Source organism: Miniopterus schreibersii, assembly GCF_964146895.1.
Source record: "Miniopterus schreibersii genome assembly, chromosome: X".
NCBI lineage: Eukaryota > Metazoa > Chordata > Mammalia > Chiroptera > Miniopteridae > Miniopterus > Miniopterus schreibersii.
Genome location: NC_138104.1, coordinates 61232679 through 61246211, shown reverse-complemented (window position 1 = coordinate 61246211; position 13533 = coordinate 61232679). Strand labels below are relative to the sequence as shown.

The 13533-nt window shown below is 38.1% G+C and overlaps 1 protein-coding gene across 2 annotated transcripts in view; it reads left to right on the top strand.

Moving 5' to 3' along the window:
• The window catches only part of AR (androgen receptor), a 141544-nt gene that overhangs the window by 107066 nt on the left and 20945 nt on the right, over positions 1-13533 (top strand). For both annotated transcript variants that reach the window (XM_081126625.1, XM_081126626.1), the window contains exon 3: positions 603-719. In XM_081126625.1, the coding sequence (XP_080982751.1) occupies positions 603-719 (117 nt within the window). The remainder of the gene's footprint in view (positions 1-602; positions 720-13533) is intronic.

Sequence of the window (13533 nt, the reverse complement as noted above, 5' to 3'; positions counted from 1 at the left end):
GAAGACTTCCTTTCACTTGCTGTGATTCACTTCACAAAGAGTGGGCCTTATCTCTCTTTGATTTTTATAATCTACAAGATTGGGGGTATGGGCACTAGCGATTTAAAAACAAGTAGAAATCCCATGAAATTCTCTTTTATACAAGTTTTACCTAATTTTGTATTATGAAAAATAATGTGTTATTAGTTCAAGTATGATCCTATACATGACTACAAGAGTCAGAAGGAGGAAACATTACCTGAGCCCAAGCCTCTGCTGTGTCATGCTAAAGGAGTGACAATTTCCACCATTGATCATTTTCTCATAGTCATTATTGGCTTCTAGTAAAGGTACATAGAGCATCTTATTTAAAATACCAATCTGTAGTCCTGATAAAGGAGATATCATTAGGACATGAATTGTTCATCCCTATGAAAACCAAACAGTATAGCATTGAATTAAACCAGCCTGGTTTTATAGTTAGATTCTATATGATCAAATTGTTTAGGACTATTCTCTCTGGCAGGATATATCTTTATGCCATTTCTGCTTAGAAATACTGAAGGAGAGAGACTCTGGAAAACCATTAACAGGGCTGTCTACTCTTATATTTGTTCTCCCAGGAAAACAGAAGTACCTGTGTGCCAGCAGAAATGACTGCACCATTGATAAATTCCGAAGGAAAAATTGTCCATCTTGTCGCCTCCGGAAATGCTATGAAGCAGGAATGACTCTGGGAGGTATGATACTTTTATTCCTTTTTCTTCTCTTCCTTCTCCCTCCCTAATTCCCTGGTTCTCTCTTTAAACCAGATTTTCCTCTTTGATTCACCCCACTATGGGGTTATGCATGAAAGCAGGAGGCGTGAAGCAGGGATCAGGGGTGAGTAAGTGTGGACTTGACTATGAAGGGTTCCCCAGAGGACATAATGGTACTGGCCTTATGTTGTTAAATGGTGGTTAGGATGAGAGAACTAGGAATTCAGAACAATTACAGGTGCATGATGACCCAAGCACAGGCTGACCTTGAACACCCAAGAATATCCCTCAGTTAACTGCTGCCAATATTGTAGGGCTGGCCACCTGGAAAGAGAAGCTGCTTCTCTTTGGAGTCTGTGCCTAAGCTGCCAAGCAGCGCCAATTTCCTATTGCACATCTCCTAGGGATGAAGAGGCCTTTTAATCATTTCCTTTTCTTTGCATATCTATTGATCATTTCCAAAAGCTTTTTTTTGGTAGCACAGTAGTTTGACAGAGATAAAATGCAGCTCTTTCAAGGGCTACTCCCCATCATAAGGTTCTCTGTTCCCTAGTCTGTGTCAGTCGTGAGCACTGGCACCATTCCAGAAAGGCTTAGCTGACACATATCCCCCCACCTAATTTCTCATTTCTTCATGTTTATATCAGCTTAATGCCAGAGTCATCTCTGCTGCCTGCTGCTTCCAGAAAGGTGCACCCTTCATGAGCAAAGCAAGCTCATTAGTCTACTTTGATTTTCAAAATGGAACTTGAGGAAAGATAAGCCTATTTCTGAATGCCTAAAACTGTAGCTTCATACCTGATTACTCATTATCAGCCTGGAAAATCTATGTCTATGTGCCTAGAATCCTGCCCTCTCCCCTCCTCTCTCAAGGCTAATTTAAAGCACTTGTCCATCTCTAGTTTTTTGTGTGACATGCACAATACCTTGTCTGCCTATGTGCATATTTATAAAAACCAACTTGTTTTCTAACCATGTGTGGGTTTTCATGGAGATAACTGTATGCTCCCTTCCTTATAGGCCAGTAATAGTCTTTAAACAGACCAAAAAGCACTACAAATAAATTGACCCAGGCTCAATATGAGACTGTTTTAACAGAAACATCTCAAGTAGTGTCTAGTATTCCCAGACATTGCAAGCAGATGCTCTGTGAGTGGTTTTCCAGGCAACCATATAAAATGAAACTCAAATATGAAAAAAAAAAAAAAATCAACCTTGTTCTTGTTTGCTTGGCTTACTGCAAATAAATCACAATTGTAGTGGGGAGGAAGAAATAAGACTGGGATGGGGGAGTGCAGAAAGAAAGCCAAAGGGATTGACAAAAGGAAGCTTTTTCCATATCAATGTTATGACCCCATGTAAGGTTTCTGATACACTGAACTCTCAATTATTTAGCTTTCTGTGAATTATGTGTAAGAAATGGGGGCTTGCAGGTAGAGAACCCCTTGGTTTTCCATCTGCCGATATAAATTGTATGCTCACTTTGATGGAGGTAAAGCTTAATGGCAACAAAAGTCTTCATACATTTGGTTCCCAATCAAAAAAGTAGTTTCGTGTCTCAGCCAACATCCTCTATTATAAGGCAGTCTAGGACATGATTATAGTTAACTCATTTGAAAAGGAGTCTATGTATAACAGATCGTTTTACTACTCCTTATAAGAGACAGGCATAAATCTATAAATTTTTGTTGAGAGCAGTATGGTAAATTTACAAATTGACTTATTAGATAAATTTACAAATTTGACCAAGCTAAACTTTGAATGGGCTTGGTCAACACAATGAAAAGTGCTGTAGTTGATTTTATTTCAGTTCCATTTCTATATTTACTGTGTTTCTTCTATGTACAAGGCACCATGCTAGGCAAGAGAGCTTCAGGCAGGCAAATTTCAAAAAATGTCTACAAGATACATGGATTTTGATGTCATGTAAATGGCTTTGTCTTTGGAGTCAGTCAGACCTAGGTTAAAGGCCCAGCTCCATTATTTATTGTGCCTTGTCTAAGTCTCAATTTCTTCATCAGTAATGTTAGAAATATCACTCTCACAGAGCTATAATGGGAATCAGATGATATGATAAATGTGAACATCCTTGATAAATGACCAAGTGTGAGGGTTTATTATGGCAGTGAGGTTACCAGTAATTTATCTGGTAAGGATGTTCACGGAACTTCCCAGTTGGTTTTTACTCTCTGAGTTACTTGGCATGTTCTATGATCTGTAACAGCTCCAACAGGCAGGGCATGACCAGAAATCACTCTTGATCACCTCGAACCAAAAGTACCATAAAGATATTTTTGGAGATGATTCTAGTAATTATTAGAATTATATATTATGTTCAAGTACCATGTCAGTAAGAACACAGATGTTTACCCTCTTAGACATCAGTTTGAAAAACAAACCTTTTCATTTTGTAAAACTTATGTCTACATTCCTTGCTTCCCTGCTGCAAAGTTTAACTTTCAAACTCAGTGTATACCACACCTATACTCAAACAATGGAAAAAAGAAAGCATCAATGCAGAGTGGCTCTTCTGAACACTTTAGCAATAGACTCCCTTTTTCATAAGATTTGGGTTTAGCATAGATATTTTGATAACTTGAAGGAGAATTAATATAATGCTACTTATTCTTCCCATCACTCAGCTCTAAATTGTATAATCTATTCCACAATGGCAACTAGGAATGTGGCCTTGGACAAGTTTCTTCTCTCCTCTGAGGCTCACTTTTCTCATCATAAAATTGGCATAGCGGCCTTCACCAAGAACATGGCTGGCACCACCATTTTGTGAATTTATGCCTAAAGTCACAGAGAAAGAATTGTAAGTTTATCAGTTCTTTGTTTGGATTGTCTGTTCACTGCTTCCAAAAGTATAGATAGTCTAGACGTGAGTGCTTTGACTTGCATAGTAATTTTAGCTACCTCATGTCACACCCAAATAAGATAGATATATTGTGTGTCGAAAAGTAGACTGGATTAGTGGAGAGCAGAAGGGCTGCCTTTGTATTTCAGAGAATCTGGCACTCTGCAGCTGGTGGCTGCTTGGTCTTCAGGCCTCAAGATCTCTCTCTAATCTGGTTGACTCTATAGTGTTCCATCTACTGTTTGTTGATGGGATCTTCTCAACTCAGAGATACTTAAAACACACAGCCTTTTCCTTCCTGATTCTAGGCCTATCTACCTGTTCACTGTTTTTTGTTTGTTTGTTTGTTTGTTTGTTTGTTTCCATAGCACCTCGTGGTGTTTATGAAAGGATCCTGGAGGTGATTGGATTCTCAAGGTTGTTTCCTTGAAGACTACCTCCAGGCTTCCAGCTGCCCATCTACGATAAGGATAGGCTTTTTGTCGTACAGGGTTCATTTCTGGCTGCTTTTGAAAAATCCTATATTGCAAACTGCTTCAAAAATCTAACACTCTTGCCTACTTTTCATTTAAGAAAGGTTATAAACATAACTGTCTACAAAAGGACCTTCTCTCCAGTGAATTGGATGTGGTTTTTTACAGCCTAGAGTTAGAACAAATGCACAGCCACTTCTCACTTTTCTCTGCACTTCTCAAGAATGTGTTCTCAGTTTCCAAGATGGAATGAGAAATAATGAATTGCTCTTACCTGCCATCTTCTCCTCTGACCCTTCCCCCCTTTTTACTTTCCCTCCTATTACTCCCCAAACATTATTTCTTTTTGTGTTTTGCAACTCCTAAGTTCTCAGCCTATAATAAATGGTGTTGGTTCCTGCTACTCTGTCCTTTCTTGGACCAAGGAAGATGGTAGACCCTTCAAGACTTTCAAGTAGCAGCCAAACCCCAAAATAGGAGAAGAAACATGGAGCCTTAGAGCATGTAAGAATCTGAAGTGTGCACCATTTTTTTCAGAGGTTATCTATAATATTTGAGAACTGTATTTTCTACCAAGAGGCTGAACTCCACATCTGAGACATAAACCTGTTAACAGATCTGCAGGTTTTAACAACCTCCATAATTCTCTAGTCGGGAGGATGCCTCAGGGAGCCCTTGGCCATGGTCTCATGTTGTCATGGATACTTTAGTTTCTAGTATTGAAGATGGTCTTGATGCCAGCCCTTTCATCATTCTCCATGCTCAAGAGCAGCCCAAGTATTGATGCTTCTGGATCACATGTTCTGTATGCAAGAGAAAGATTCCAATGCTGACATACTATTCATGGAATTGTTCTTTAGGAGACAAGTTTCACAGCATTTATTCATCTCACTATGTATCCGTCCATCCTTCTAAGCAGCCAACTAGATAGTTCTTCCATCTTTTCATTCATCTATCTGCTCAAAAAATATTTACTGAGTTCCAACTATGTTCCAAACACTATAGTAGGCATTTTGGAGGAGCCGAGATAAATAAGATATGATCCCTGCCCTCAAAAAGTTAAACAAGGGGAGAAACACAGTGATAATGAATACATCTTAATTTTAAAGGATAAATAGTGAGATAGACAGGAAAGACCATTCAAGGCAAAGGGTATTGTTTGAATAAAGGTGCAGAGACATAAAATAATGCATTGAGGGTTTGAGGAATAGCAAGTAGTTTAATATGGTTATATCTGGGGAAACAGAGAAGACAAGCTGAAACCACATTGAAAATGGATGTGGTTATTATGCCAAAAGTTTTGGATTTCAGGCAGTTGAAGATTTATGAGATGGGATAGACATGTTCACATATCATTTTTATTTGCTTGCTTGTTTAAAAAGACAATTAGTGGTAGCATGAATACTGTAAAGATGAGGGCTTAAAATTAAAAAAAAAAGAGATAGTAGACTGGAGAGGGGAGGAGGGAGGGAAAGAAGGAAGAAGAGAAAGAGAGAGAAAGAGAGAGAGAGAGAGATTTGTAGCATTAAATTTTGCTGAACACCTGGGATTGCTGCTTTGGTTCCTGGGGTTTGGTTCCTCCATTTGTGTTGATACCTACAAGTACTGATCATTTACATAAGTCCTTACCTTATTTAAGCCTATTGCCTTGATATAGGCCAGTGTTTCCCTGTGTGGGTTCTGAGAAAACTAGTTCCATGACGTGGTCCATGAAAAACAATTTCTATGGTCAAATAACTTAGGCATATATGCATATTATGGTCCTTCCCAAGAAGATTTATTGTGCATATTTGCATTTCACAAACCTTCACAAGTAGTGCAATAAAGTGAAGTGAAGAGCTTAGTAACTCAGGATTCCCAAATTTAATTCAACAACAGAAACCATTTTTTCACTTAACACCTGTTAATATCCTACAAAACTACTGTATTCTGGAATACATTTTGGAAAAGTTGGGTATATATAAAAACTTTATTCTATAGGCAGACAATACACTTATTCCAGGTCACCCATTTTTTAGATGTGCATGTCAAAGAAGGAAATTTTATCTTTTGCAACAACATGGATGAACCTGGAGGGTATTATGCTATGTGAAATAAGCCAGTCAGAGAAAGACAAGTACCATATGATTTCACTTACATGTGGAATATAATGAACCAATTAAACTAACAAAACTGAAATAGACTCATAAATAGAGAACAGACTGACAGCTGTCAAGGAGGAGGGGCTTAGGGGGTTGCATGAAAAAGATAAAGGTATTAAGCAAAAAACAAAACCAAAAAAACCCTCATAGACACAGACAACAGTATGATGATTACCAGAGGGAAACAGAGTGGGGGGAGGTAGAAGAGGGTAAAGGGGAGATAGATGGTGATGGAAGGAGACTTGTTGGGTGGTGAACACACAGTACAACATACAGATGATGTATTATAGAATTGTACCCCTGAAAGCTATATAATTTTATTAAGTAATGTCACCCTAATAAATTCAATTTAAAAAAGAGAATGCCTTCAGGACCAAGAGCAGACCATTCTCACCATTTCTCAATGAGTATGCATCAGAGGCTATTAAAACCACTAAAGTAAACCATGTTGGGTCTGTAGTGTTATACACAAAGGACAAGATGCAATCCAGGCCAAAACAGAGTTATTGCCCAAGTTATCTCATAAGCACAGGTACATATTCTTGACCCAAGGAGCATACTAGACAAATTATTTCTGAGAAATATAATGACTTCCAGCATCATGCAAACTGATTACTAAATATTTTTGATATCTAGATATTCTTCACTAAAATTTTAACAGTTCTTTTGTGTACTCTCTGACCAGAATTCCACTATGTACCCAGAACCTCATCATGGAGCTACCACATAACCTCATTGCTAAAGTAAGAGGCCTAGAAATCACATATTTGTAGAATTTAGGTATCACTGCCTATCCAATGATTGAATCTCCTCTACTTGCAGTGCAGCAGGCAGCAGATTATCATAAAAATCAACAGTGTGGGACCCACTTACTGTGTTTCTCCCTTCTCCTTTGATTCTCAAGATTAGAGCTCATGATGGAGATGAAAATAGTAAATCTCAATTGTAAGAAGTGCTACTTCCCCCACACAATTCTCAGCTGAGTATTTCTACAGATCTGCACAGTTGAGGTATGCACAAAAGAGCAGAATAGCCCTATAAACTTTGAAACCAATATGCACAACATATGACTCAGCACTTACAATCTACTTTTCCCAGTTTTATAGAAATAATGATATATAACATTGTATTAAAGGTGTGCAACATAATGACTTTATATACATCTCTATATAATATATCACCACAATAGGTTTAGTTAACATCCATCACCATACATAGTTATAATTTTTTTCCTTGTGATGAGAACTTTTAAGATCTATTCTTTTTAGCAATTTTTAAATATACAATACAGTATTGTTAACTGTAGTCACAGTCTATACATAACACCCCCAAAATTTAAATATAGTTTAACTGTAAGCTTGTAGCTTTTAAAAAATACTTTATTTTATTGTTGACAGTATTACAAAAACAACCAAAAAACACTGAACTCATAGTTTGCACCTTTTGACAAACTTTATCCATTTTCTCCACCCCCTAATCCCCACTTCTAATAACTATATATCTTTTCTCTGTTTCTATGAGTTCAGTCATTTTTTTTTATATTCAACATATAAGTGAGATCATATAGTATTTGTCTTTCTCTGTCTCACTTATTTCATTTAGCACAATTCCCTAAAGATCCATCCTTGTTGTTGCAATGGCAAGATTTCCTTTTTATGGCTGAATTACCCTTGAATAAACCTTAGATCACCATCTTCCAGTTGGTTGCATACATATCTGGTGTCACATTGTAGGGGAAAAGGTATACTTCTCTCTAATTGCAGTTCTCAAGCGAACTTGTATATGGAGAGACAGAGACTGTATTTCTTAATTCCTCCAAACCAAGTTATCTGGGACAGCATATAAATGTTGTAGTCTATCTTTGAGAGTGTGCTTTTAGAGAACTATGGTTAGAGGTAAATAATTTTTTCTAATCATAAAAATTGATGATACCCCATATCGTGTACTTGAATGAGTATCTCACTTGTAAAATTCCCACTTAAAATCTTGAGTTTCTAAAGTGTAATTGCAGCAGAAAATTTTTATTGTTGTTTACTTTTGCTGTGAGTGCTCCAAAATCCCTCAGTTGCTCTTGAAAGAGTAAAATGATGTCATAGGCAGTATTTTTCAAAGGTAGTAGGCAGAAAGCTAAAAGTACATAGCACATAATAGGTCATATATACAAAGGCAAGTATTTTCCAAGTATAACAATTCAGGGAAAAAATGTTTCATTTGAACTGTTTGAAAACATTTTACTTTTATTTAAGAAGAGTGCCGCCTGTTGTTACAAATTGTAGGATATATTACTTACAATCACAAAAGTGTTTAAAAAATATTTTCTTATTATACCGAACTTATACATACACAATTTATCTGAGCAAGATGCCTTTATAGAGACTTTTGCACATTCTCTGGGATTATGTTTGTATGAAGGAGAACTAAGGGGGGAAATACAGAGCCCCCAGAAATCAGTAGAGCTTTCGGATTGTTTATTATTGATAATATTTCCATGACAAAATATATCTAGGAAGTAAACTGGAAATCGCTACCCTGGATCACTTCTTTTGGAATCAGGTTCCAGTCTCCTCAGTCCAGTTAATCTTTGCTTTACTTTTTAGATCTCTTAGGCCACGCATAGAAATGTCTTCCTTTTTCCTGCTTAATATCCTCATTGAACCAATGGTTTTTTGGCTGAAGTCAAAATTAATCATTGAGGGACATTTCAGCCTTTTAGCAGTCAGCAATTTGTCTGCCACTTCCTGGCTGTGTGAGCCTAAATAAGTTACTTACTTTCTCTGTTCTTCACTTACTATCACTTACTTTCTTCATACATCTAATAGGGCTCTTGTGAGGATTAAATAAGTTAACACATGGTAAATAAGTTAACACTTGGCATACAATTGGGTCTCGGTATATGCAAATGATCACTATGATTACCATTAGCTTTCCTATCTGGGCCATACTCTGATTCTAGTAATGCAATCACAGCATGCCTGGTCATCACAGACTATGGAAACCAACCCAGAGTGAACAAAAGAAAAACCCTGATCTACACATGCAGATATCTTTGCACTGTATTCTCTCCACACATGCCTAAACTCCTAAAGTTCTAGGGATGGCAGATGGATAAATTACAATATTGTACAATATTGTAACAATTTTTCATAATTTATACTATGAAGAAAATGTATTTAATGTATATTAAGCTCAAGTTCCATGATATTTTTGCAGTTATTCCACGTGCCCATATAAGTCACATTAGAGGGCATATTTCCAGTACTTAGCTAATCAGAAATATGAAACCTTATGCAAGATTTTAGAAACCATTGCAATAGAATTATGAAGAGGGTTGCCAATCCCTTTATTCTGCTACAGTTTATTCAAAATGGTCTTTCTTTATTTATTTCCTGCAATTCTAATAAATTTTAATTATAAAAAAATGTAAGCACCAATACCGAAGAAATCACCTGCAGGAAACTTGGACTGGCATTTGAAACTAAGAAAATCTGGATCTCGGCCAAGACAAAAGGTCACCAGCCTCAGCCTGCACAGTGTGGTATGTCATGCTGGCCACAATAAAACTGAAAGAGACTGAGGACTCTCCCCAGGGTGGAAAATGAGGCATGGAAGCTTTGATTAGTGAGCTGTTAGGCACACAGACATTAATTTTGAATCATTCTCATCTCTAAGCTGAGTAATAATGCTTGTAATATTGTGGGATTGTTTGGCTGCTCCAAGAAATTCAGAAGACCGAATAGGGAGTCTTTCTTTGTTGGGCTCTGAGTGTCTATAATGAGACTGTTAAATTCCACCTCCCTTCTCTTCCTCCATATTCTCCCTCTCTATACCCTGTGTGCTTAATTCTTATCCCCCGTGTACAAAGCAGCAAACACAAATTATATATATATATGTATATATGTGTGTGTGTGTGTGTGTGTGTATATATATACACTTAGTATATAGCTTAGATATACTTAGTATATTTATACAGTGTGCTAGTGAATAGCCCAGAAACACCTGGAATCTAAACCTTAGGAGCTTAAGAACTTGCTCCTGAACACAGAGTCTGACGTTGGGACTGGGGGCTACTATCTTAGTTGATGCCTCTTCCCCATGGGACTGATGGTGTTACCATACCTCACAGGGATGTTTTAAGGACTAAGGACTAGCTCTAAAAGTGATAGCAGTTACCATTTATGTAGTTGTATCATGATTGTTGTTTTCTGTAATATTATGGTGTTAGCAGAATGTTTTTATTTATTGATTGGTTTTAGAGAGAGAAGGGGAGGGAGGGAGAGAGAGAGAGAGACAAAGAGGGATTTTTTGTTCCACTCACTTACACATAAATTAGTTGATTTTTGTATGTGCTGTAAATGGGGATCAAACCCATAACCTTGTCGTATTGGGCCTACACTCTAACCAACTGATCTACCCAACCAGTGCTAGCAGAGTTGTTTGTTTTTGTTTGTTTGTTTTTGTTTGTTTGTTTGTTTGTTTGTTTTTATTGTTCTTGATCATATGTGATGACAGTCAGGCACTGACTCAGGTGGATATAGTGAAGCTGTGGCTCATTTGCTTGCTTTCCACAGTGTGCTGCTGGGAAGAACCTTTGCTGGTGGAACTGAAGGTGCTACCTTGAAAATGAAGCCACTGTGCCTACCTGAGGCTCCTGTGGCCATTTTCACTTGGTTAATAGGCAATTCACTAGTTTCCCCTTATCTCCATTCTGCTGGACCACTGCCAAGGACACAGATCTGAACCTCAGGCCCCATCACTGAGCTGAAGGTAGTAGGTGGTCCACAAAAGTTGAGTAAACAAGAACCTTATTCATGCCTTTCCTGGAGGAGCTTCCCCAAGAAGCCAGCCAGCCTCTGTTCAAACGGACCAGGAGACTAAAGTCAGATGGGTTGTTTTTTTTCTCCCCATTCCTAAAGTCAAGGTGACTCTCTTTTCAGGAACACACACACACTTGAACCGTTCACAAAGAGGAGGCAAAATCTAAGAACTAGTGCCTACTTCTCTTGTTTCTTATTGAAGTTAAGGTGATGGAAGAAAGTGGATCAGGCTTTACTGCTTACTTCTACCCATAGTGCCTCCACACTCTTCCACTGCACACTCATATCATATGCTTGCCTCTCCACAGGTTGTGAGTCCTTGTTCTCCTGCCAAGCCAGCCTCAAACTTTGCATTGATATAAGAGGGGAGGCAGTTAGAATTTGAAATATGTTGCTATGCCATCTGTCCAAGAACCTCCATTTTAAAACCACTTTCCTTCTGGTGGATGTGGAGTCTTTAAAGCCAGGAGTAAATGGGAGCCAGAAGCACTCTCCTTGCCTTGCCTTGCCTTGCCTTGCCTGGGGCTTGCATTTTCCACCCTCTTCCTTCTCTGGTCTACACACACACACACACACACATACTACACAAACACACATACACACATAGATACACATTGTCTCTGTGTCTCTCTGTCTGTCTTTTTCTCTCTCATCTCTCTCTCTTTCCTCTGACTCAGCAACATTCTGGAGAAAAGCCAAGAAAGGACTTCAGGAGAGAGGGGAGTTCTCCCTCTTTGGGGCAGAATTTTAATCTCCAGGCCAACAAGAGTTTCCCTAAGGTGGACTGAAAGGCTAATGTGTTTTATTTTTTAACTGCTTTCTATTTGTTTAAATGTTGCATATTTCTGCTAGTGGATTTTCCTTTAATAAAACCATTAATACAGCAATGGTATTTTCTTATTTACAACAGACTGACAGAATTAATGCTTTTAACATTGGGCCCTTTTTTCTCTCTTTCTTTTTACTTTCTTTTTTTTTTTCTCTCTCGTTTGCTTTTCAGGTCATCCTGACCTGTTCAGCTTAGACTGTTTCACATTTGTTTTTAATGTCAGTTTAAATGTAATTGTAAAAGCATGTATGCTCTAAATTCATGTAGTTACTTTTTCCAGTGGAAAAGCTTGTTATGTGAAAGCATTTCCAAGCTTTTTGGTAATGACCTTATGCCCCTTGCCCAGGATGGCATCTGGACAGTAAGCCCCTTTCTTCTGGCTCCGTAGTCAGAGAGAGACTTGGAAATAGTTTCTGCCAGATCCTGCGCTTTGGCAAGGATATGCAGCATTGCACATCATTCTGTTATTAATTACATTTACTCCTTCATGAACTAAAAACCATTAGACTAAATAGTCCAACATAAACCTTGAAAGATAAAATTTGATATTCTTTTTCTTGGCTATTCCTTTGACTCAGAATTGAGACTGGGAAGAGAATGAGAGTGTAGGGGTAAGACCAAGGAACCCTCTTGCCTGAGGGAATTTGACCTACACTTATTAGTGTATACTTATACTTGAATGTACCCCCAACTAATACCTCACTCCATGCACGCCAAGGACTGGCTCTGTTTCCGGTCTCTTGTCCCTGTCGTAGTTCTTCACCACTCATCTCCAACTGACTCTTCTCCCTACTAGGATGCTACTCAACCTGATGAAATTGAAACAATATAGCCTTAGAAGTCAGGATAGCTGGTTCTAGTTCTTGCTCTGCTACTATCTAGCTGTGTGAACTTGGGCAAGACTTGGCATTCAGTCTACTCATCTTTGTTTAAGAATTGGTTTGGATAGGACATCTGGACAGAAAAGATTTGGGGTTTTCAAACATTTTCTAGGCAATGTAACTATTCTTCAAGCAAAATCTGACATTCCCAAATGTAGATACAGAATAAAGCACTACTGCTCTGGTTTGAAACAAGGTGAGATTATTGGAGCCACATGTTCAGACCCACTTTATCTCTTCTCAGGGGCCATTAAAGAAACTTCTAGAATCCTTGGGGCACTACTACTATACTAATTTGATGCCTGGAGACCCTCCCCACCCTGATTCTCTTGCCTAATTAATTTCAATCCCCGTGGAAATGATATGTTTCATTGGTTAGCTTTTCCAGAAAAAGGTTTACCTGCCAGAGATAACGGGGGGTGAAATGGAGCAATGTGGGGCTTAGCAACTAGCAAGAGTAAGAGACATCACTTATTGACCTACAGATTTTACTCTGTGTTAAGTACCTAACATACATTCTCTTGGGGAAAATTACAACTCTGTGGGGTAGAGCCTGTGATTATTTTAGGATTTTGAAACTTGTCAGTTTGGCCCTCAACCTTTGGCTTCAGTCCAGTTGTCTGATATGGAAGGTGATATTTTTTATAGGTTGCTACCCTAGGCAGTTTTTCAGAATGTTTCTTAGCTAGAGATCCATTCTTAGAAAATTTCATAACCTCCCCATTGGCATACACTTTTACAGAATTCAGAGCACTTTAGCTGAGATCATCTAATTTCCTTCTAATAATAGTCCTATGT